Raw genomic sequence first — 24,525 nt, forward strand, 5'->3', positions numbered from 1 at the left:
TGTGACCCTTGCATCGTCAGTTAAACTGTTCTATACACTGGCAGCAAAATATCGAAATGAATGCAAACTATAAGTTGTTGTTTTGAACTTACATGATAGTTAGCTTCTAACACCTCTCAGCTAACAACAACTCAAACAACCGGCGAGGGCAGAAATTGGGAAGTTAGATATGTGGGAAATACGTGGGACAAAAACTTTGACTTATAAACTATAATCAGCATATGTTGGATCCTCCCATATCTCAACGACACCAAGTCTATCTACTTTGCAGTAAACCATCACAAGTCACACATTATAAAACTTTAGTTTGGTTTCCATGTGGGCACATTTTCAAGTAAACAGAACGAACAGGAACAAACTGTTTTTTAGAGCACATTAAAGTACTAGTTGACATCATATGTTCACAGGTTGAATAACTTGATAACACGTTGTGGACAGGCATGTATTTGAATGTCACTAGTAAGAACACTTTGTGACCCTAATATGAAATCTAGACCTGAGTACTTGAGTGATGTTATAAATGGTTAAAAACTGCTGGTGACACTTCTTGATGCTTACTTGGGATCTTGACCTGGGTCTTAGGAAAGGGGATAGCCCCGATCAGATGACCTTCAAAGATGTAAAGAGGAAGTATTTTATAATCAGTGGTGGGGAAATTGTGCAACTGACATCAATTTTCAACAGGGCTTTGGGAGGGTTGGGTAATTATAGGCCAAAATAATGTGACAAGCTTGGGGGGTTTACATCCTTTGACAACAAAAAAGGTATAATTTTGAATACCACTAGTAGGCACCCTTTGTGACACCTACATAATTTCCCAACCTGGGGTTTGGAAAAGGTGGGTAACTGATGACCAAATGGTCACTGCAAGGTCAGGCACATCCCAAATTGCAAACAGGCATCTGATAGGGACTCTTCATGATGCTTACATGTGCAACTGTATTAACACCTAACATGAACGTTGTAAAAAAAATAAAAGCCAAACACAGTACAAATAATGTCAGTATATCAACAACGAACAAAACTCCAACATCCAAAGGGGGCGGGAAATATAGAGAGGGGCTGCTTAATAAAAAGTTCAGGCTCCAGTTGTTCAAAGGCCGGATAACTTAATCTTGTGGATAAGTCACTATCGACAGTTTCAATCTGTGCAAAGATTTCAGTATTTCCTCTTGTAGGAGCGAATACATGTATGCACACTCTAACCCGACAGTTAAGTTTGGGAGTATAAGAAAACCTTGGACAACGTTTGATGTGAAGTATATTTTAGACCCTGAATAGTGCCTTATCCAGCAGATAAAGTTATCCGGCCTTTGAACAACTGAGGCCAGGCTATCATGGACGCAACAGAGCGTACGGATACGTCGTGTCACTCCGCATGTTTCTGAACACGTGCAACCTGACCTGCAGACGGCAAATAGGATGACATTCAATTTTTATCAATGTGGTTCGGAATATGAACTCGCCAATAGTTAAAATTGTTTGTTCCATTTAGTTCCATTACCGAAGAAAATGGGAATTTGATTCAGATTATCGATTAAAAATTTCGATCCTATCAATGTTTTTTCAATCTCCGTTCGATTTGAGATTTGATCCCGCGAACAAATTGCTACAGCTTTTTGGTAAGTATATATAAACAGTCTGCTTATTAGCATCGACCTCTAGCTAGGTTGTGCAAAAGATACGGATACAGTAAGAGTGATATTAATTATTACCTGTGAGATTTTTTCTTTTGCTGTGTATGTAGTTCCGTTTCGAATTTGTTGACCCGGCGGATCGCGGTCTAAGATGGAGGGAGACTGGGAGCAACTATTTCTTTATACTGTCGAAAGGACTTCTGGGCTACAAAGGAAAGTTGACTTCCGCTGACTCGCCAGCGCCATCTTGTGACAGTTGCAGGCAAGGCATTTGTAGCTTATAAGTTGTTGTTTTTTTGAGTTTCCAAGATGGGGAATAGAGGTATGGAAGACCTTATTCCCATCATGAACAAAATCCAAGATGCGTTTTCCCAAATTGGACAGCCATCGAGCATTGATCTTCCACAGATCGCCGTTGTAGGAAGCCAAAGTGCCGGGAAAAGTAGTGTGTTAGAAAACTTCGTTGGGAAGTAAGTCGGCTAATCGATGACGTCAAAGTAAATCTCTTTCATTTTGGTTTGATTTTAGTATCTGAAAATAACTTTTCACTGCAGAGATTTCCTGCCGCGTGGATCGGGTATTGTCACAAGAAGACCGCTTATTCTTCAACTCCATCCAGCTAAGTCAGGTTGGTACAAGATTGCAATTTATTTTCCCTGATCGTTAACCTATAAGCATCTGTCTCAAGAGTTACCCGATCGAGAGCAGCTGTACAAATAATAACATTATCAGATGTTTGCCTTTTAAAATCTTGTGTCGATGCCACACAGAAAACGAATGACAGCGTAATTCGTAAAACGATCAACTAAACTGTCACAGGAATTGGTAGAACAAAATTTTCGTTGAAATGTGATTACGTGACATACTAAAAAAAAAAGATGAGTGACACAGAAAATTAAACCGAAGTAACCTGAACATTTTGAAATGTGATGTCTTAATTTAATTTGTTTTAAGCTTTGAACATGATGATTTCAAAACAGAAAATGGTTCAAACAACCAAATGATCAGTAATTACAGTTGCGTACAGTCCAGCACACACTAAACATGTTTTTTGTCAATTCCACATACAACAAATGCTCCTTTCTGGCTACCCCTTACTGGTTCATACTTGGTGTTTTGATTGCCCATTCCAGAAAAAATGAGAGGTCTGTTCCGGGTTGTTCAAAGAGTGGATAGCTCTATCCAGTGAATAAACTGCTATCCAGTGGATAAAAATTAATGTACTCCAACCAATACATTTTATCTGCTGGATAAAGTTATCTGCTCTTTGAACAACTGGGGCCTGGACATAAGCTATCAGTGATGTTTTTGGATTTTTTGGTGTAACAACAAACATGGCAGCACATTATCCTGAAATGTCGTTGTCACAGCTTGAGATTGTGATCAAATATGACAAGGAACATGAAGTTGCCACGGCTTAGTTGACAGGGTTTGTAAAGGTCATGGAAAACCTGGAAAGTCATGGAATTTTAGAATTTCATTTTCCAGGCCTGGAAAGTCATGGAATTTAGTTGTGGGACATGGAAAGTCATGGAAAATTATGTTTATTAAAAAGAACAAAATAAATTGGCATTTTTTGTGAAGAAAGCAGTAAAAACATACCTAAAATGAGTGAGGATTTTCAAGAAAATGGTCAAAAGTAGGTCATGGAAAACTATGGAAAAAGTCATGGAAAGTCATGGAATTTCAAAAGGTCAAAAGAGTATCAACCCTGGTTGATGAATTACAACAACATGCACATGTGAATTGCATAATGTGATCAAAGTTATGGCAAGAGTGAAATCCTGTGCTTGTTATTGTTCCTGAGCTTTTAAAACTATACCATCTTAACTAAAGGTAACAAACAGTGTAAATTATATTTTTTGGGTCAATCCTTCAGGAAGTGAAGCTGGTTGGACATCTTCCTCAGACAGAAGTATTGTTGTTTTGCAGCAGACTTTATGCCCTATTGTGAACATTGTTAAAACCCCTGCATTACTGCACCTTTCAGTAACATGTGAACTCTGGAGTTCATGATTCAATCAACCGTTATGCTTTTCACGGATCATGTTTACTGTAGATGGTACAGCTGTATTGGCCGACACTATTGACCGATATATTGACCGACACTTGTTTGATATGTCGGCCGAGTATTGACCAATTGTCGGTTACATGTAGGTATGGGTTGAGTATTGGCCGATATGTTGGCACGTATGTGTGTCAGTCGACATGGTTGTAGTCTTGTCGACACTTGGCCGATACCTTATCGATACTTTACCAATAGTATACAAATACGTTGCCGATACTTGGTCGACACTCGGTCAATATGTTGGCTGAGTATCGGCAAAAATATTGTCTGATTGGATTTCAATCCACTTTGTCGGTTTCTATATTTTTGTACTCAGCGGTCGCTGTAAATATGATTGACAGCAGTATAAAAACACGTATATCGTTAGTTGCATTTGAAGTTCAGAGTTTGTATGTTATTGAAAGGCGCAGTAACCCAAACAATCGGCTACTAAAGCCATAATGTGGATCTGAATCTATACCCGAACTTCCCATAGATAAAATAGTTCTTGGAGTGGAAATTAGGGATTGATCAAGAGGATTGATCCCTTAGGCCTTATTTTTTTATTTAATAAATTAAAAAAATAAATAAACAAAATTATGTTTTCTCTCATCTATTGAAACTTAACTTAACTTAATTAGCTCATTCCCTTTCCTTTTTGAGTAGTGTGTTTGGTCCTTTTGAGCTGTCCCTTACTTGTTTGAAAAAGCCTAATTTGTGTTTTTATGTTACCGTCCAGAGTGGGCAGAATTTCTTCACTGCAAGGGAAAGAAATTTACTGATTTTGAAGATGTCAGGAAAGAGATTGTAGCTGAGACTGACAGAGAAACTGGCAGCAATAAAGGAATCTCATCTATACCAATCAACCTTCGAGTTTTTTCCCCTCATGGTAAGTCTGAAGTTTTTCCAGTGATAATGAACAAATCAAGTCCAATAGATTAATAAGCCTTTTAACACCATGTTGGAAAGACATATTAAAGAGGGATTATGTGTGATTGTAGTTTTATTATTTAGTTTTTACTTTAATCTTCTCTACTTGACTCAACTCAACTAGCTTCAACTTGAGTCTGTTCTACATGTACATGTATTCTACTCTACCCTTCCTGACTTTTCTTCAAACAGGTAGCTCTAGTCTATACAACGATAATCAAACAGATTGTCAGGCACCAAAACATCAATTTACAATGTATTATGGCCAAAGAACAAAACTGTGAAACAACAGGGTGCGTTGTGTGACCCGAAACTGCAGGAAAATAAAGCTAATTACTTCATATATTATAAGCACACTTGTTGCATGTACAATCTACTCTTATGAACTGTACTTTAAAATACAGTTATAATACTCTATTCAGTTATGTATTACTTGACCAGTATCTACATCTATCTCTTCACAGGAATCAGTTTTTTTCATGGCTTTGTCACACTGATGCATACAATGTATATATAGTTTATGTGTGATAAGTGCATGCTTAATTTCATTGTACAGTTATTTGATATTTTCATTTCTTTCAGTTTTGAATTTGACTTTGGTGGATCTTCCTGGTATGACCAAAGTTCCTGTTGGGGATCAGCCTCCAGATATTGAAATCCAAATAAGAAGCATGCTGCTGCAGTTTATTACCAAACCAAACTGCTTAGTTTTGGCAGTATCTCCAGCAAACTCTGATCTTGCCAACTCTGATGCTTTAAAGATTGCAAAAGAGGTTGATCCTGAAGGTAAGAATTCATTGTGCAGTATGACCAGTTAAGGTGATCTCTGTAAATTAAACTCGTCACCAAAAGATGAGTGTGGACGGGGTAGGTGCATACGTGGTTGGTGGAGCCACATGCAATTCAAGCCAAGGCCAAAGGGTAACCAAGACAACCCTGTAAGCGTCATTTACCTACATGTACCAGCACCATCACACTGACAATTTAGTGGAAAGAAAGTGTACTTACAGTACACTTACAATGTACTCTGAGAGATGGTGTTTACTTTATTCTTTGATTTATACAATATGGGGCCCTGCACCACCAAGGGGGGCGCCAGTGACCTGCAATTGTTTGGAGCTCAACTTAGCCAAAATTAAATCTATTTTAGCATATACATGACTGTATAAACATTAGTTCTTGAAGGGCCAAACATATTTCTCATTTTACATCAGGAGTCAGAACAATTGGGGTGATAACAAAGTTGGATCTTATGGATGAAGGAACAGATGCTCGAGATATCCTGGAAAACAGAGTTCTTCCACTGAGAAGAGGTAAGTGCAATAAAAATTACTCAATAATGCAAAGTCCAGCCTCTGTGAGTCTAACCTCTGTGAGTGACCACCTCTTGTAAGCAGACACCTTCTGACAAAACTACTGTAGCATTGTCTTAAGGTTAATCCACTATATTAATAGTTGGAGCTTCTTGTAAGCAACCACAACATCTTCTAGGGTTATGTTTTGACCTTTTCTATTGTTTTCAACTTCTGGTAAGCAACCCAATCTTGTCAATAAGTCTGTTTGCCAGAAGAATTTGTTTGCTGGCTCGGAGACCGGGAAGTCTTGCCGCCTGGGAAAGTTGAGAGGCCTGGTGCTTGTTTGAGCAGAAAGATCAGTCACTGGTGGAATTGCCAATGGCCAGTTTTTGTGCAGATGCAGGTCTAATTTAACCTTTTCTTAAATCACTCTCTCAATCTAGAGAGTGTCCCTAGTAAATGGCTGATTTACACTGTATTTATCAAATGAATTTGTCACTCGTTTCCACCTACATGTACAAGACAATGTTTACTAAATGTTTTCTACAGGGTACATTGGTGTTGTAAACCGAAGCCAGGCTGACATTGATGGTAGGAAAGACATCAAATCAGCGCTAGCTTCAGAGCGCAAGTTTTTCCTATCCCATGGATCTTATAGGTGAGCATTATTACACGTAAATTAAGTTGAAAAACTAATGTTGCTGAGATGCCAATTGGCATATTGCTCACACAATTTTTTTTGTGTATAATTGATAAAAAATAATGAATTAAAGGATACAGTAAGTAATCATTAGATACAGTATGCTGAAATGCTGTGTTGAAGGGTCCATCATTCAAACATAGGAGCCATGCAAATCTGGTCTCTACAGTGCCCGCCAGTAATTTGTTGAAAACCCAAACAGCTACACTTATCTCTCTGTTTTTTCATTTTGCTCCCAAATTTGCGATCTGACAATTTTGATGTAATAATAATAATGATAATAACTTTATTTCCATAGTGCTCTTATCCTATGTTTAAGGCACTTAACGTAATATATCAAACACGAGAAAGAGTGTTTCATCAGATATCCAAACACTGAGAAGTAGGTTGAAAAAACGAGGCGCAGCCGAGTTTTTTTAAATGAGGTGTTGGATATCTGATGAAACACACTTTCGAGTGTTTGATATGGCTTCTTAAATGATCAATAATTCTTGGAGAAATTCAAGGCTAAAGTTGGCAAAATTTTATGGTAATTAGGATCACATATCCAAACCACGGTCACAGTAGTGATTTGCTTTGTTTTCTCTCTATGAATTATTAATGAGTTTGAGAAAGTCATGTAAAACAACATCATTGATAAATATTTACAAATTTACAACCATCTCCTATTATATTAACGATGATCAAAAATTAAAAACTAACGCAATATATACAAATCTATAGAAACAATGGTCTGTCATTACTGAATGTGCTCTTTCTATCCCTGCTATCATCAGTAGTCCAATTTATTAATCATAATTAACTAGGAACCATGTGCCTTGTTAGGCTATTAGACGTGCAACTGTCTTTACTGTTAGAGTATATAATTTATTCAATTTCAGACACTTTGCTGATAAAATGGGAACAGCTTATCTCCAAAAAGTCCTAAACCAGGTAGGGTCTAGAAAATAAATGTTTTAATTACTGCGTCTTTCAATAACATACGGACTCTGAACTTCAACCCCACCTAACAAATTATTTGCGTGTTTTACTGCCGTCAATCCTAATTACGGCGGCAATCGACCGACCGCACAAATACAGAAACCAACAGAGTGGATCGAAATCTGCCAATCACAGTGCACGAACATGACCTTTTGACCCGTTGAACCAGGCGGTTTTGTATCTTAGAGGTCCGCTGCAGTGATTGACGGCAGTGAAAAGCATAACGGTTGGTTGAATTTTGAACTTCAGAGTCTGCATGTTATTGAAAAGGCGCAGTAATTGGACTCAATGTGTAAAGCACCACTGACGTGAACTATAAAAATTATGCACCCTGGTGGAAATCCCTTTAAGAAGCAAAATATCCTTCAGGGTCTTCTCTCTACATTTACATGTATAATTAAACATACAGCTATATCAGTCTATAATGTACCAGACATAATTAATGTACATGTAAGTATAAATTATTATGTACATGTAAAAGTAACTAACAGTGAAATGAATTTTTTTATCTGCCACATGTGTATAAAGTTGCCTTACTTGCATATATTACTCATTTTGTTTGCTTTATTTTCCAGCAATTGACCAATCATATCAGAGAAACATTGCCAGCCCTTCGAAGCAGACTAGAGGAGAATGTTATGTCACTTGAGAAGGAGGTCAAAGGCTTTGAAAACTTTAATCCTGATGATCCATCCATGAAGACGAAAGCCCTGATGCAGTGAGTAACGTAAAGTCATGTAGTGCATAATGTTCAAATTAACCATAACTAAAAAATCTTGACAAGTTTGCCCAAAAATCTCCTTGTAGTGGTGGGGGTGGGGGTTTCATTAATGTTTCAATAAAGTAGAAGGGTTCTTTATGGTGAATAGACAGGCATCTTTTAGCAATTTTGTTTGTTTGGAAAGATTGTATTGAATAAGTTCAATACACTGTAGACAGTGTGTCCTTCCCTAGACTTGATGAGGGGAATGCCTCTATTTCTCTTGACTCCCTCTCTGTGACTTGTGCTAGATGCTTTAAAGTGCTGCACGCGAGCCTGGTAAGAACTTGATTATGCTGGCTGCACTTGAAGAAAGATTCATGGGTATATTACGAACTCACAGTGTGACCAGCTTCCAGTTGGCTAATGATAGCTTTATTGGTAGAGTAGTGCACAGGCAATGCAGTTCAAATATAAGTTTCATATACATGTATTCATATTCAGAAAGCTGATCATTGGCCATTAGTGTCAGATATTTCTTCTCTGTTGTTGTTAACTTGCTTAGATTGTTATTTGACTTTGGATGGCATAGACTAAAATACATTATTTTTATAGTTATGTTATATATGCCTTCTCTTTAACAGGATGATTCAGCAGTTCAATGCTGATTTTGAAAAAGCCATTGAGGGATCTGGGGACACCATTGACACAAAGGAGCTTTCAGGTGGAGCAAAGATTAACAGAATATTTCACGAAAGATTCCCGTATGAGTTAGTCAAGGTAAAAGGCTCTATCTGCATGATATACTGTACAACCCTTACAAACTTACACCTTCTTTGAGACAAACAACCAAACAATACCTCTTCTCTAGGCAGCTTGCACTGTTGGCTGCTGTAGAAGGTTGTGACACACACAAACTGCATGAAGCCTTTATAAACCCAGGATATTTATTTCAGTGTTATAACAGTTAGACCTTTTCTTAAACCTCAGGTGGAATTTGATGAGAAGCAGCTAAGGAAAGAAATTATGTTTGCAATCAAGAACATTCATGGCATCAGGTAAGTGGAGTAGGCGTGAATATTACAAATAGTGCTACACATCTACCTGCTTGTTGCCGTAATTATCTGGTCTCTTCACACACCTTTCTTCTGTCATCCCTTGTCTCTCTCTCCTTTTGTTCCCTCTCTTTTTTCCACCTTTTTCGTTCCTCTCGTGTTTTTACCCATTTCAAGTTCCTTTTTGTACACCTCCCCACCCTCCTTCCCATATCACCCACCCCACCCCCTTTAATCCCCAGCCTTATCTTAGTTGTTCTTTCTTTCCTGCCCATTTCTCCAGTGCTCTCTCTTACTCCTTTTTCCCACATCATACCCTTTCTCCCTCCTACCCCTCTCTCCAATCCTTCAAACCCAACTTCCCACCCAACCATAACCATTCCCCAATGGTATCTCATCCTCTATTTAACTTCCTGCTCCCTATGACTGTCTTGACCTGTCTGTACCCAGTTACCTCCCTACTCCCCATCCCCCCATTTATTCCTCTGCTTCCAACCCCGCCCCCTTTCTATTCACTCTTTGTGGTTTACACCTACATGTACATCTCCCTCCCGTTTCTCTGCTCTTCATTTTACTACCAGCTCCTTCAAGTTAGACGGGAAGGTCTAGTAAGGAGAGCTCTGAGGTCTTTTTCTGTTTTCAATACAGGGTTGGTCTCTTCACACCTGACATGGCATTTGAGGCTATAGTCAAAAGGCAAATTGACAAACTCAGAAGCCCAGCAGTCAAGTGTGTGGACATGGTTATGTCAGAATTAACAAATGTTATCAAGAAATGTGCTGGCAATGTGAGTGGGATAGCTTAGGTTACATATTAAAAGCTTGCATTAAGGCACTTTTGGATGAATGAGTGAGTGAATTAGTGAGAGGGCAGGTGACCAGTTGAATGAGTGTAGGAGTTCAGTAGAAAATTATATAACCATAAATAATATTGTGAAAGCTTTAAATAGCCAAAGTGGTAAATGAGTATAACTTATTTTATTGAGGGTAGACATGGGGTTATCTGATAGCTGAGAATTGGCCAACATTTTAACTGTCAGTTGAGAAAAAGCAGAAATGTTAAGAAAAGCATTAGCTGAGATGTCTAAACTTTTCCTGTATAGTGTGAATTTTATTTGCCAATGGCTGTGTAGAGAATAAGCTGCTAACGAACAAAGTGGTTTTAAGCTTCTTACAAGTTGTTTCTAGAAGTCGTGAGGTCATCAGAAGGTGATAAGCAGTGTTCATAAAGTCTTGCAAGGGATAGGAATCACTCGAAAGTTCTTCAAAAATCTTCGAACGATACTCAACACTGTTCGGTTAATGCGATACGATACAAAAACGTAAAAAGTAAAACTTAAACTGAGATCCGTCATATTTAACTGACAGCTTGGAAATGGAATGGCTTAAAGTTTGACTGATTGCTGAGATTCCATCACCCTTATGTCTTCATTGTGCGGTGTTATTTTTTTATTAAAGTTTTTCATGCTTGTTGTCTTTTTGTTGACCAGGAACTAATTTATTACTGTAAGTGCAGTTAAACACTCCACAGGAAAAGGCACAGCGCGCTAAATATTGGATTTCTGTTTAACCTCGCCTTACGACTACCTCGTTATTACGACGACTTTTCTGTGCCCCAAATGAATTGAAAGTCCAGTTATTTCCTTAGTTTTACAACCTCGTTAATCCGACTACCCCGTTATTACGACCACATTTTCACGGCCCGAAGGTGGTCGTATTAACGCGGGGTTCCGCAGTTTTTATTTACCAGACTAGTGTAAACCATTTGTTTTTGTTTGTTTGTTTGTTAATTTTTTTTTTCGACGAAGAACAGAACAATTTAATTAGTTCACTTACCTTGGGTATAAAAAGACCAAAGGTTTTTAATTACTACTTGAAATTTCGTAAATGTTTCTTGTGATCGTTTTTGGTTGATCCATGGCACCACGCTAAATTCACCTTGCGATAGAACGGCCACATTTGCAAAATCCAGGGGTTTTTTTTTGTGGTAAGGAGGTCATATACGTTGGTGAAAGTGTCCTGTGTAACCACGCCTCAATATTGAGTTCCTTTCTTTTTCCATTGTAGATGGACAAATACCCACTGCTTAGGGATCAGGTTGAAAAAATTGTTGTGCTGCATGGAAGAAAAGGAGAGACTAAATCGAAAGACCAGGTACTGTTAAAAGGCTAACTTAACCCGGTGGTGTGGGTTACAGTTGTATGCTTCAGTGTTTACCCAGAAATAATTAAACATTAGGCTCCCAAGAAGGTAGTATCACGTGAAATTTTTGAAAGATGAGGTGATCTTCTCCGACTTTTCTGGTTAAATTTGCTCTCACTTCAAAACCGAAATTTCCTAGTTTCAAATCTACGGGCCCAATTTTATTATGATAATCACTCTCATTTTCCTGAGGAAATGGGTTACCAAGAGTTTTGCCAAGTGAAGCAAAGCTACAATGTATCAACTGTTTCCATGGTTTCTCTGACTTCTTCCTGTTCTTTGGAGAGGAGAGAAACAGATCAAGGTTGTGAACATACATGTAACATCTGAGAGTGTGTAAAATTTTCTAAATATCTGTTTGATCAGGGTAATATTATTGAGGATCAGCGTTAAAGTGGTGTTCCCCTCTAAATATTATGAATTTTAGAACAGAAATAGCATCTTTCTACAATGGCGGTTCTTAAATGATATTGTATAGTAAGGTCGCACTTTCGGCCTAATTGGCCCATATGGTTCGTGTCTTAACCCGGTTCCTTTAGTCTGAAGCAACTTGTGAGAGTATTGCTACCACCCCCCTTCGGATGGGCTGCTAGTCCACCGCAGGGTTACCCCCAGCGTTTTGTCGTCAGTACCCATTTATACACCTGGGTGAAGAGAGACAATGTGGAGCAAAGGTTCTTGTCTAAGGAAACAACATATCAATGTCAGAGAGTAACTTAATATTGAACCACTGATGTTACAACTGAAAGCCCGACCAAAATCCCACCAGTCTAATCAGGCCTACGAAACAGTGTGGAAGTCGCTCAACGTATAAATAAAATGAGTGCCTTTGCTATATTGCAGGGTCCGAAATTAACTTTTTTAAGCAGGCGCCAAGTGTAGACTGAAATTTTTTTTTCAGTCGCCATATGGAAAAATGTGGTCGCCAAAAAGCAGAAAAAAAAGTGTCAATAAAATTTTTCCTTCGCAGCGAAACGCAAACCAAAATTTTTGGTTGCCAGATGGAAAATTCTGTTCGCCAATTTTTCTTTTAAGAATCAGAACGAAGAGAAGGCGTTTGGGGCCGCAATGGCGATTTACACTGAAAACCACGACAAACGAATCGAATGCCGGCTATATACCCAGTTTCATAAGACTGCTAAATGTTTTAAGTCAACTTAATACCTTCTCTTGTCTCTACCTTTTGGAGAAGAAATATACCCAATTTAAAAAAAACTGCCGGTTGGTTCTTTGCTCTATGTTCAAAACCGTAAACGATCTTTCCTTTCGCGTTCTGTCAAGACGATCGACGGATCGCCATGTTGTTCGCACCAGGCCACAACCGTGCAGCATTTCTCGTTTAAAAAACATGGCGGCGAAGCTTCGCACTGCTCGAGCTGTGAAGCGTTGTGATAGATTTATAATAACAGGAAAATCAGTTTTATACTTCAAAAGCAGTGGAAAGGTAAAAAGTAAGTGACCAATTGGCGGGCGGCTTTGAATTTTATTTTTATCGATTTGGCTGAAAATCAAAGTTATTGTTTGTATAATGATCGTGGCATGAAATAGTTAATCGCCCGCTGGCGACTAGTTGTAAAATTCTGGTCGCCAGTGCAAAATTTTTAGTCGCATTGGCGACCAGGAAGGCGCAATTTCGGACCCTGTATTGTCATTACTGAGATTTCGATGCTTTGATGTCTCTTTGCAGGTTAAAACATTTATTGACATGGAACTTGCTTATATTAATACAAATCATCCAGATTTCATTGGATATGCAGAGTAAGTACAATTCGTGCATCTTACATGCATCATACAGTGGGACCCAACGAGAGTATTTAAAGGGGCAGTATCATGGGAGATCGATGGGAGATATCATGATTTTTGGCCAAAATTCACTAAATTTAAACTTTGAACACTGTGCTTATTAATTTCTCAATCGCTTATTTAAAGAAATATTAATAGTAATTCTTAGACGAAAGATTAAACCAAAGTATAGTACAACCGGCGATTTTTGGTGCGTTACAACAGCGAAATTTGAAAACTCCGCCAGACGTTTTCAAATTTGAACCCCTCTTTATCTTGGTCATCGTCCGGTGAAAATATCCTGGAATAGTTTCTTTGCATTCTGATAGTCTTTTAATGGGATTTTGTCATTATATCTTGGGTGCTATCAACCGAATAGCGTCTTTCCGATTTTTGATGTGTTACTAAAAATAGCGTAATACTGTCCTTTTAAGCTAAATACTTAAATGTTGTTTCCTGTGTCCCCGGATCGTTTTGTGCCCACATATTTGTGTACTCTAATACAATTTGATCTGTGCGGATAGTTAAGCTGAAAATTAAGTTGAATCTTATTCCCCGAATTTACTCGCTATTGTAAGCTGGTCAAAAATGCTAGCTGACTTTTTTTTCGGATTTTAACGACATTTTTGCTCCTTCGAAAACCAAAGGAATTAGATTTCCAGTGGTAGGAAATTTTGAGCTCACATACTTGCGGGAAGAAACTAAACCCGAATTTCTGAAGAGATGAAGACCTTCCCAACCGAAATGATGATTTGTCGTTGCTAGCTTTTGTCAGTTTTCTGTTGTTTTATTCAGCATTGCAAGCAGATTTTTTGTTTTCTTCGTGTTTAGGGCATCAAATAGCGCCCAACCTGGTGAAAGAAAAGTAAAGAGGACTGTGTCCAACCAGGTGGGGTCATAACTTATTACCGTGTAAACGTGTCGCAAAATGTAATTTAGGTAAGGTTAAGATCGAGACAATGCCGGTCAGCGGTCGCCTCTCTACGTGGCTCAGGGGCAACTTTTGAGCTCTCTGCTGGGGGCGCCTCACGGTTTGCTTTGCATTCGCTGGCTTGCCGCCCCTGTGAGTGAGGTCATTTAGCCTGCTTAATTTTCAAGCTTTTTTCCTTCTCCTCCCTCCCTTTAGTAAGTATTGGGTTCGGTGAGTATTCCACTGACTGGGTTCAGTGTGACAGCGCCTTTGGTGTTGGCCGCTTGCAGGTTTGCCATGGATACCTCCTTCCCCGTGCCTGAGTGCTGCCCGGCTCCACCAACTTTAATTTTTAGGCACCAGCTCCCAAGCTCATCTATTGTTCATGCGTTTAGCGTCAAAATAAGACAAAAAATATCGTTGTCAATCATTTTTTGTAACGCAAGAATGAGGTCTGTTAGTTCTTAAACGAACTATTGTATTCATACCCCTGTCCACGCGGACACAATTTGAAGCTTTCTTCCCACGTGTCGTCTCCAAGAATAAGCTCTGAAACCCCAGACTCTCGAAAATGGTTTCCAAATAGAAACTTTAGAAAGTGAAACGTTTGGAAAAGGAATTCGTATTGACCGCGAGAACGCAAGCTTTTGTAAAACGGGACCTATTTCTGGCACAGTTGTTTTTTACTTCTTATGTAAATATGATTTTTTATTTTTTTTTTCATTTTTTTTTTCAGGTCATTAGGAAAGGCTGGCTAACAATTAGTAATGCAGGCTTCATGAAGGGCATCAGCAAAGAGTACTGGTTTATTCTCACAGGTCAGTTTGTGTACCACCGTTCATGTGGTAACAAAATGTACATGTATTTAACTTGACCTTACCACTCACAAGTCACCACACTACACAATTGCACAAATTGTAAAGACTCATAACCTTTATTCCAAAGTGGCTTCCATTTTAATTTTATTTTTTTCCTGCAATCAAATTAGCCCTTCTTGCCTCGATCAAGGTAAAACATTCTTTTGATTTTTGTGAACGAGGTAAGAAGGGCTTATTTGAATACGAACAAAAGAATATTAAAATGGTAGCCATTTTTAATAAGGTCTATGGGATGTTAGTCCATCACAGTGTTACCCCCAGCAGTTGGGTGGGACCAGCCTAATCCGCTCGAGCCAGCGACGCTCGACACACTAACTACTGCGCAATAGCGCATCTACAATGAAAAATGTTGAAAAACCATTACTTGCCATGACTGTCGTATAACTAAAGGTGCGTTTAAACGGGTTCAAACTTTGCCCGGACGTCAAGCGAATGTTGGGTAAATGTTGAAAGGGGAAACAATGTTTTGTGGAGGCCGTTCAAACGATTTCAACATCGGGCTAACAGTCGACCTAACATTTCCAAGAAATTCATTACGAGGAATTGGGAATCAATTTTTAGAGGCTGACAGTGTGCGCCTCGTGTGCGCCTGCGTTTATGCGACAAATGTTGAGCGAACTGTTCAAACGGCATGGACACCATCCAATATTTTCGAAAAGGAAACGATTCTGAATGAAAGTTTAAACCAACTGAATTTAAATTTGTTTCAACAAACTAAACATGGACATGGACACCATCCAATATTTTCGAAAAGGAAACGATTCTGAATGAAAGTTTAAACCAACTGAATTTAAATTTGTTTCAACAAACTAAACATTTTCGACAATTTTGAACGATTAGTTTAAACGTTCTCCACATTGGTTCAACAAAATGTTGAACGAATGTTGAAGCAAATGTTGAAACCGTTTAAACAAGACTCAAGTAACACAGAGTTAGTTGCCAGTTTGCACCACGTGTGCACGCTTTTATCAGGTCAATTTGTCAAGGAAAGATTTTTGGCCGAAACATCATTCACTCAAGACGTTTCTTGGGTGTGCAAATGGAGTAGCTTTTGCGGTCGAAACAAAGTGCTTGTGAAGAGAATCTGGAGCAGCAAAACAAAGGGAGGGGATGGGGGTAGGGAACAATGTCTCCGCAACAAATGTTAATTGCTCGCTTGCAGAGGACTTACGAAATCTTATCAACGGTAATCATTTTAAATTTGTGATTTCAGCTGAGGCACTTTCATGGTATAAGGACGAGGAGGTATGTTCATTTTTTTTTTTTAGTAGTTATCACCAGTTTCATTGTCTTCTTTTTTGTGCTACTTTGTAATATATAACTGGACATGATTGCTTTTACTTGAACTCTTTAAACCACCAGGTCAGATTTCCCTTCATTACACACTGATTAATTTCCATCGGGTTTGTCGTTTGTGGTTGGTTCTCGTCCCTGCTCCGAGGGTTTTTGATCATGTTCTTCGGTTTTCCTCCCTCCACAAAAACCAACATTTCCAAATTCCAATTCGACGCTGAACGCACGGACAACTTTGAGTCTAGTTGCACAGTAGAGAGCTCTTTGGTGCTCCGTTAGCCTTTTTCAAAGTCGCTCGCTCTCTTCTCATTGAATGGATGAGGCGCTTCCCGCTTCTAAGCAAGGTGCACGATCGCGTTTCGCGCTCTCTGAGCTCGACTTGTAGACAAGTCTAGTGCTCCGCGCGGATAAACAAATTACGCTTCCGTTTACTTTTTAGGTAGCCTCCCACGCAGTCGTTTTTAGGGGACTCGTGTGGGGAGGAGGTAATACGATTCCCCTAAAAACGACTCCGTGGGAGGCTACTTTTTAGGGTGAAAATTAAATTCCTGCATAAAATGGAGTTACTACACTCCTGAATTTGGAATATTGAAAGCAATATTTCGGCGATGTCACAGTAACCTCCCCCCCCCCCCCCTCCAAAAAAGAAAAAGAAAAAAAATTATTTTGAACGTGAATAATTACTGCAATGCTGTTTTGTTTGTTTTTTGTATTTCTTATGATCAGGAGAAAGAACAAAAATATCAGCTGAGGTTGGACGGAGTGCGCCTGCGTGATGCAGAAGCAGGATTTATATCCCGAAAGTCTGCCTTCTCTCTCTTTAATCCTGATCAGAAGTAAGTATGTTTTTTTTTTCTCTCAACAACTCCGAGATTTTTTATCCCGTGATATCTTATCCCGCAGAATTCAACCAATCGTTCATGAAACAGGCTTATTTTGAAACCGTTTCAGAGGATTTACGAGGAAAGTATTGTAGTATTTTTAGGGTGTTCCTTGATTTTAATACGTAGTCTTTTCAACATTTTTCCAGAAACTTGTTTAAAGATTACAAACACCTGGAACTGGCAGGGGAAAACCAAGATGTGGTGGACAGTTGGAAAGCTTCGTTCTTACGTGCAGGGGTTTACCCAGAGAGAGAATCATCAGAAGAAAAAAGTCTGGTAAAGGCCCGGCCTAATTTGTTTCGTCCGTTATACTGTAGCTTGAACACTCGCGCGGCAACGCGCGGGGCAAATATAAACAGCAAATCGTCGTCGTGAATACAGATACCAGCAAAGTCAACTTAGTGGGCATTTTACTGTACTTCGCGCACATTTGCTCTTCGTCAAGACTCTTCGTTGAATATTGTGCCATCATCCAAAAATCAATGTTATTAGTTTGAACCGGCTCTTGGATAGTCTATTGGGGGGTAGATATTGAGTGGTAACTTAATGACGACAATCTTATTTTTTTTTCCTACAGCAAGGAGAGATTGGCACTTTGGATCCTCAGATGGAGCGACAAGTGGAAACGATACGAAACTTGGCGGATTCTTACTTAAAGATCGTCAGCAAGACAGTCCGGGATCTTGTTCCAAAAACTGTGATGTTCTTTATAATAAACAATGTAAGTTTCGCTGAGATCCGTTGATTTGAGAAAAAAGGAAGCTCTCTGTCTTACAATCCTGGCGAGAATTGTCGGACGCTTGCACTAAACTTTACACCACGTTGGTGGTGTGGAACAATAAGATTTTTCTCCTCTGGGAGTTAACGTCCATTTGTTATGGAAACTATGTGAGCAAATTGTCTTTTGTTTTGACCACCAACATGGCGGCAATGCAATCCACCTATTCTCGAAGTTCTCCTCTTTCACAGAGGGTTGATTTCAATATTGTTTCAGTCCTGAATCGGTCCAGTCGTATCAACAATGTTTGGGAGAAGGAATGCGGGATTGGGGGCCTCGACGGTCCCCGAGAACAAGTCTGGCAGATCTTCCTCTGTCGCTATTATATGACCAGAGTACAAACGTTTTACTTTATATTTGTATTTTCACGCGCTGTTCTCAAAAGTAACACAAGAAACTTTGAGCCAGGATTATATTTGGATATCAAGCTTCTTCTTGTTTACTGCTGTTGTAACTATAGTCCATCGTTTTTGTTATGGTTCATCTTCAAGATCTTACCAGAGATGTTTGTCTTTTGCACTGAAATAATGATGAATTACTCGATCTAAACTGGTATAAAAGTATATTTGCTGTTTTATCAGTTATTATGATTATTATACATTCATTGGTGTAGTTACACTAGTAGTACATTTTGACGGCGGAGTTGTACTCGCACGAACGATTAACCCCACCTAATAAGGGTTACTCACGGGCTACTGTTTGGAGCGTCAGACCTGATACGTAGGTTACACTGAAGGCGACTTCATTCTTATCATGTGATAATCATTTCATTCAGTTCAACTTCACCTGTCGTGCGCGCGGTCAGTGGAATGCTAATCACGTGATAGCAACCAGTTTCATCCAGCCCAGTCCACCGTACGTAAAAAGATTGCGGCCGTACATCTTACCACGGTATCTCGTGAACTTATCACAGCCAACAGGCATATAGAAAGCTATTTTTTTTGGGAAGTTTCTCCCTGTACTAACAACATTGGGTATGCAGGGTTTGAAGTTTTTAGAACTTTTGTGTGCGTTTGTTTGAGTGTTTTTAGGGTTTTCATACGCTGAGAAATACGGGTAAATGTTAGAACTTTAGTGTGCGTTTGTTTGAGTGTTTTTAGGGTTTTCGTACCCTGAGAAATATGGGTAAATGTACTATCAGTCGCCATCATTTTCGGCAAGGTGGATTTTAAGGTCCGTTTTAGCACTCTACTACTTCTCATTGTATTGAGGTAAATTCATTTTATCATTCATTCTTGTTTCATACATTTTAGGTGAAGGATTTCATTGGTCAGGAATTGTTAGCGAATTTATACTCTACCGGTAATCAGGTGAGATATGGCAAGGGCTATGATCACGCTATGTCTACTGTTTGTTATTTCTAACGGTACAGTGGCTGACTATCACAATTTGTTTATCAGAATGACTTGATGCAAGAGAGTGACGCTGAGATAGCACGCAGAGAGGAGATGTTACGCATGTTCCACAGTTTGAAGGAAGCCCTTCGGATTATTGGCGATATCGACGCCACAACCATGACCACAGCACTCCCACCGCCTGTTGACACAGGAGACCTGGATCTGACAGACTCATACAAGGCACCACGGTATGCGCGTGACGTAATCAGTTTCATTCACAACAATTCAGAAGCTATGGGGGGACTGGTACGAGCTAGGGATTGTGTGATCGTTTGTTAGACGGATGGAAATTACGCTGATGAATAAGTCCATTTCCCGGCAGTCAGTTGTATGGGAAATACTCTTTTAGATGAAAGCTATTTAACAAGAGCTTCGCTTTCCCCAGACAATTCCCAAAAATTCACTCATTCATCGACGTAATGCGCATGCGTCTACCCAAACGATCCCATAATCCCGCACTCGTACCAGTCTTCTCGCAGATTGTGGAGTGAGGAACAAGAATTGTATATTCAGGGTTTCTTCTCGAGTGCAACAGTTTGGGATTAATGCAAATTAAAATATATTGGCGTATAAAATTTGCAGTAGTGCGTAAAACACTTTAAAGGGAACACCGACATTGTATTTTGGTATTTCTATTCACAGAGGCACCAGACAAATGCCTCCACCTCGACCATCTTCAGGCACAAATCCAGCACCTCCAACGCGTCCTTCCCGTCCCGTCCCGGGTGTGCCATCCCGACCAGACAGCGTACCGTCTGTACCCAGGTGAGTAGATTGTTGCATTTACTTTTGCTTGCGTACCTGTCTTTAAGCGATAGTTACAACTCACAAGGGGTTTATACTATGTTGGGATAAGTATTCGGCATTTCTCAACTTCAGTGGTTGCTGTTGATTTTAAAAGTCTTTGTTCCATTATTTCCGTCCATGTTTGCCCGTATTCTTCCATCTTGCTCTCTTTCATGGGTTTTTTTTTTATTGTTAGCGAAAACCGTGACTCAGATCACTAGAAAAATGTTGATCACTGTGATCTCTTGTGGAAATTTTAAATCATGTTCAGAGAGGTTTTCTTGTCACCCATACTTTCCCTTCCCCGCCTTTCTTTCCCACTACCATTTCAAATCATTGTTCTGAGACTTCGAAATACTAAATTGTGAATGGCAAAACCGCCCAGAATAAGTTACGCTTGACTTATGAATTTCGCTCCTACAAAATGAATAAGCAAAAAATCGACACAATAACAGGAACAGGATGTTTGTCCCATGAACCTTGTTTAACGGCCGTAGCTCCCACCAGTCTCCTGTAGCTCAGTGGTAGAGCATCTGAACTAGTAATCGAAAGGTCTTAGGTTCGACTCCTGATAGGAGTACTCGGATTTTTTCCGAGTATGCCTGTGTCATTTACTGATTAATACATCATTATCAAAACAAAGTTATGTTCAGTGTCGTGTATTTTTGCTTTGTTAAGCAGAGCAACCGGTGACAGTTGTTATTGATTACTTATTTTGATCTTTCGTATCACCACAGGAGACCCAACGCACCAGGCAAGCCTGCTCCTCCACCACCCATTCCCGGTCGCCCCCCTGTGCCATCAAGACCTTAAATGTCTATCACCTCAGCGTAGGATCCCAGTAATGTTACTGAACATTTCTTACACATTACGACCTCTGTTATTTTCCCTCAAAAAACGTTTGTTACAGTATCAATTGAGATTCAAAGCGTTGATCATTGAGCGATGGTATAGTTTAGTTTAGTGTAGGTAGGATATTTAATAGTTGCTCCAAGTTATTGAGCGGCGTAATTGTTTTATTATATAGACAACTCCTGTGTCATGAGTAATATTATTACCGCACCCAAACAAAAAAGCATTTTATTCAACACATTGTAACAATGCCCAAATATGGTCACGGTGAACTCAATATACGTCGTCCGCACTCAACAGATATCCTGCGTTATAATCAATCAAATATTTTCGCTCGCGCGCGATTGGTCTAAACGCCTCACGTGACCGAATATACCCCAGCTAAAACTGGGGAATATCCGATGATATTCCCCAAGTGATATTCCCCAATTTCAAAACCTTCAAGGCGCGTCTTGTTTTCAATTAAAATTAATGTCAAGATGGGGGAACGGTTTGCTTTTGTGACAGAAGGAGAGATAAACCTGCTGGTCGATAAAGCAGTATCAGAAAACAACACACGCTCTAAACGTTTTTGACGGTAAACTGTTCTTAAACGAAATGTTCAAATACTCAAGCTCGTTGCTACATGTTGCGAAAAATATTTGAAGGATAATAACCACAATAGCCTCCATTGGACTCACAGTTTTCCTCGAACTTTTCGCTTCTCGGAACAGATAATGTCCGCGGACAAATATCTGAGCATATTTTCGCGCCAAATAGCGGCTATTGTTTATATAGCTTACTAGTAAGGGGCCAATCAGAGCGCGAGCTTGCTCATATCCAAGGGCTGTCTATATAATAATTAGCAATTAATTATTCCACGAGTGCTCGTTGGATATTTAACAAGCACGAGTGGAATAGTTGTTTTATTACAAACAATGAAGAAATATTGCTAGATCTTGCCGATCTCGCCTTGCAAAGGCAACCAGGAGACAATTTAATGGTCGCTATTTCTCGGGCATGGCATAATAGCTAATATATCATGGCCGCTAAGCCAATCAAATTCCTGGAATTGCATTATACAATGATCCAGTTTTTAAAAATAACGGGTATTACGATAGCGCTTACGACATTTTCTCTTTCACTTCATTAGTCAAAACGTGTGACATGGCATAATGTCCTCTAAGCAAGCTAATATTTACGGCTAAAAGTCAGCAACTTACTTTGAGTGCAGTGTTTGCAACTTAGCAGGACCTTTGAGATAAACTATGAAAAAATTAACACAACCTTCACTTTGATCCAAAAATACGCGGAGGAATAACCCTGCTTTTGGAAAACTGTTCGTTCGGACCCATTCTGTAAAGGTTATGCCCGCAAACAGTTAATTTGATCGTAAAGTAGGTTATTGTTTATGTATTTCTACTTTGCTACTACAAGATGAAAATGGTATACTTGCAGCTAGGATTTCTTATCATTCCAGAGTTATTTTGGCTATGCACAAGTGTAGAAATGGAATGTTGCAAGATTTTACGCAGAAAAATTTCGACATAGAATGGGGCTGTTAGCAAACTTTAGTGAAATTTCATTTCGTGGCACCAAGTTATAAGGTTTGGCAACAAAGTGGGTTTTGGGGGAAGCGCCATGCAAGAGAACCGTGCTGGATTTGATAATTTTGTGTGTTCTAAGAAGATGGATAGCAGAAAATTCGTTCAGCATATGCCCTAGCCAACTACTTAGAAAACCAAGACAAGTTTGGGTTTGGTTAAGAAACGCTTAATCGATTTTGGCCTCGACTTCTTCCAATTTTGTCTGCCTGAAAATATAGGGCGCGCATGACATACGCGAGAGAGACACACGAGGTCACCCTCGCGTGTCTCCCTCCCTCGCGCTCCACGCTTTTCTTTGCGACCTATATATTTTTTTCACGCACCTGCCACGCAGGCTAAATTTTGACTGGTTCATTCCATGTTGAAGTGAACAGATTCATGCATTGGTTACTGCGCTTGCAACTTGGTGTCAGTTTTGTACTGGTTGTTTCTGTAGATATTGAATTTCTCAGGGAAAATAGATGAAAAATTACTGGTAATTGTATTTGTCAATGTGGACCCCCCTACTCCAAGCAATCAGAGAAAGTGACTGCTCGCTAGTTTTTAGTTGAATAGTCGAACATAGAATTTAGAACTTTAGCGCTAGCTATTTAGCAAAGTTCAGACGGGATTTACAAATCCGATTACAATCTTGCCAACCCAATTAGTTAATAATTGTTTCTGTAAGCAGTGTCAAGAAGGCCTGTATCAATGATTAGAATGTAGTCTATATATGTCTGTAATGTAGCCTTAAGGACGGTGCCTACTATTGTTACTGCGCATACGTTCTGCGCATCGGGTTTCCTATGGGTGATGCCTACTAATACAGGGATATTTTTGCGCGGTTTAAAACTATACGAAGAAAGCAGAACTTAGCAAATGCTTTTGGTATCTCAAAAGAAAATTGGGGGTAACCATGCATTTTTCAGAGATAATTAAGCTTCAAGTTGGGAAAAAATCCCATACATTGCTTTATATTTTGGCGCTTTTTAGAGATATTATTGCTTAGTTATCTCTGAAAAATGCATGGTTACCCCCAATTTTCTTTTTGGATTCCAATAGCCCTTGCTAAGATCTGCTTTTCCCGCATAGTCATAAACCGCACAAAAATACTTCGGTATTAGTAGGCACCGTCCTTAACTGCAAGAAGTAGAATGACAAATAAAAAAAGTATCGAATTTTGGCGAAGATGGAACTCCATAGTGACAATCAAGGAATTATTAAAGTGGAATGAAACAAGTCTGAAGTTTTTGGTGTATTCTTTATGTTCGGCATGCACAGGGGACAGTATGTATCCACTTCATTTTAGTTCCTCTAAAAATTTACATTGTTCATTTATTCAGCCAGTTAGTGACGAATCAAAAGGCAGTATGCGACAGGCTTCTTGGGTACAAGGGACAACGGGGGTGCTTACCATTTACATGGAAAACCCAGAAATTCCAGTTAAAATCAAATGGTAGGCATCATTCCATTTGGAGTACTTCTGAAATTGTGGGCCTCTGGTCAAAGTGATGCAGTTTTATTACTCCATTTTGGATTTACAGCTGATTTTCATACATTTTGTATGTTATCCATCTTCTGTTAACCCTTTAAACCCCAAGAGTGCCAATTGGCACATAATGCCATATTGACAGATTTCTATGAATTTTTGACACCAAGATGGTGTTGTGAAAATCTACTCATTAGAAGGATAAAAACTTAACCCCTCCCATATGTGATATGGTTGACCACCCCCATAGCTTTTTTCCCCTAGAAGTTATGGGTCTTAAGACAGCTCTCACATTAATGAACATATTGAGAACTGCAAAATAAGCTATAGTTTAGGGGTATACCTAATATACACAAGGATTTGGA

General features: G+C 39.3%; 1 protein-coding gene across 2 annotated transcripts; it reads left to right on the forward strand.

The window, feature by feature from the left end:
* The first annotated feature begins 1,855 nt into the window (after positions 1-1,855).
* On the forward strand, positions 1,856-23,917 carry LOC146459926 (dynamin-1-like). Of its 2 annotated transcripts, XR_014857808.1 has the most exons (24): positions 1,856-2,107; positions 2,192-2,265; positions 4,424-4,573; positions 5,197-5,400; positions 5,829-5,927; positions 6,459-6,567; positions 7,491-7,542; positions 8,166-8,308; positions 8,935-9,070; positions 9,281-9,348; positions 9,994-10,132; positions 11,412-11,498; positions 13,234-13,304; positions 14,160-14,217; positions 14,975-15,056; positions 16,330-16,361; positions 17,136-17,245; positions 17,440-17,569; positions 17,871-18,014; positions 19,325-19,381; positions 19,472-19,656; positions 20,111-20,233; positions 20,992-23,124; positions 23,279-23,917. XR_014857808.1 is itself a non-coding variant. In XM_085088860.1 (23 exons), the coding sequence occupies exons 1-23, from the start codon at positions 1,947-1,949 to the stop codon at positions 21,065-21,067; spliced, it is 2,490 nt and encodes an 829-aa protein (XP_084944986.1). In that variant the 5' UTR covers positions 1,856-1,946; the 3' UTR covers positions 21,068-23,917. The 2 variants fall into 2 exon arrangements, 1 of the variants encoding a protein (XP_084944986.1); XM_085088860.1 differs by having other exon boundaries at positions 20,992-23,917.
* Positions 23,918-24,525: the final 608 nt, after the last annotated feature.

Source organism: Pavona decussata, unplaced genomic scaffold (genome assembly GCF_977016875.1).
Source record: "Pavona decussata unplaced genomic scaffold, jaPavDecu1.1 SCAFFOLD_215, whole genome shotgun sequence".
Classification (NCBI taxonomy): Eukaryota; Metazoa; Cnidaria; class Anthozoa; order Scleractinia; family Agariciidae; genus Pavona; species Pavona decussata.

Coding starts and splice junctions, on each gene's coding strand:
- LOC146459926 (XM_085088860.1), top strand. CDS start 1,947: ATGGGGAATAGAGGTATGGAAGACCTTATTCCCATCATGAACAAAATC. Junction 15,057..16,329: donor GTACTGGTTTATTCTCACAG/GTCAGTTTGTGT, acceptor TTGTGATTTCAG/CTGAGGCACTTTCATGGTAT. Junction 19,657..20,110: donor GACTCATACAAGGCACCACG/GTATGCGCGTGA, acceptor TTCTATTCACAG/AGGCACCAGACAAATGCCTC.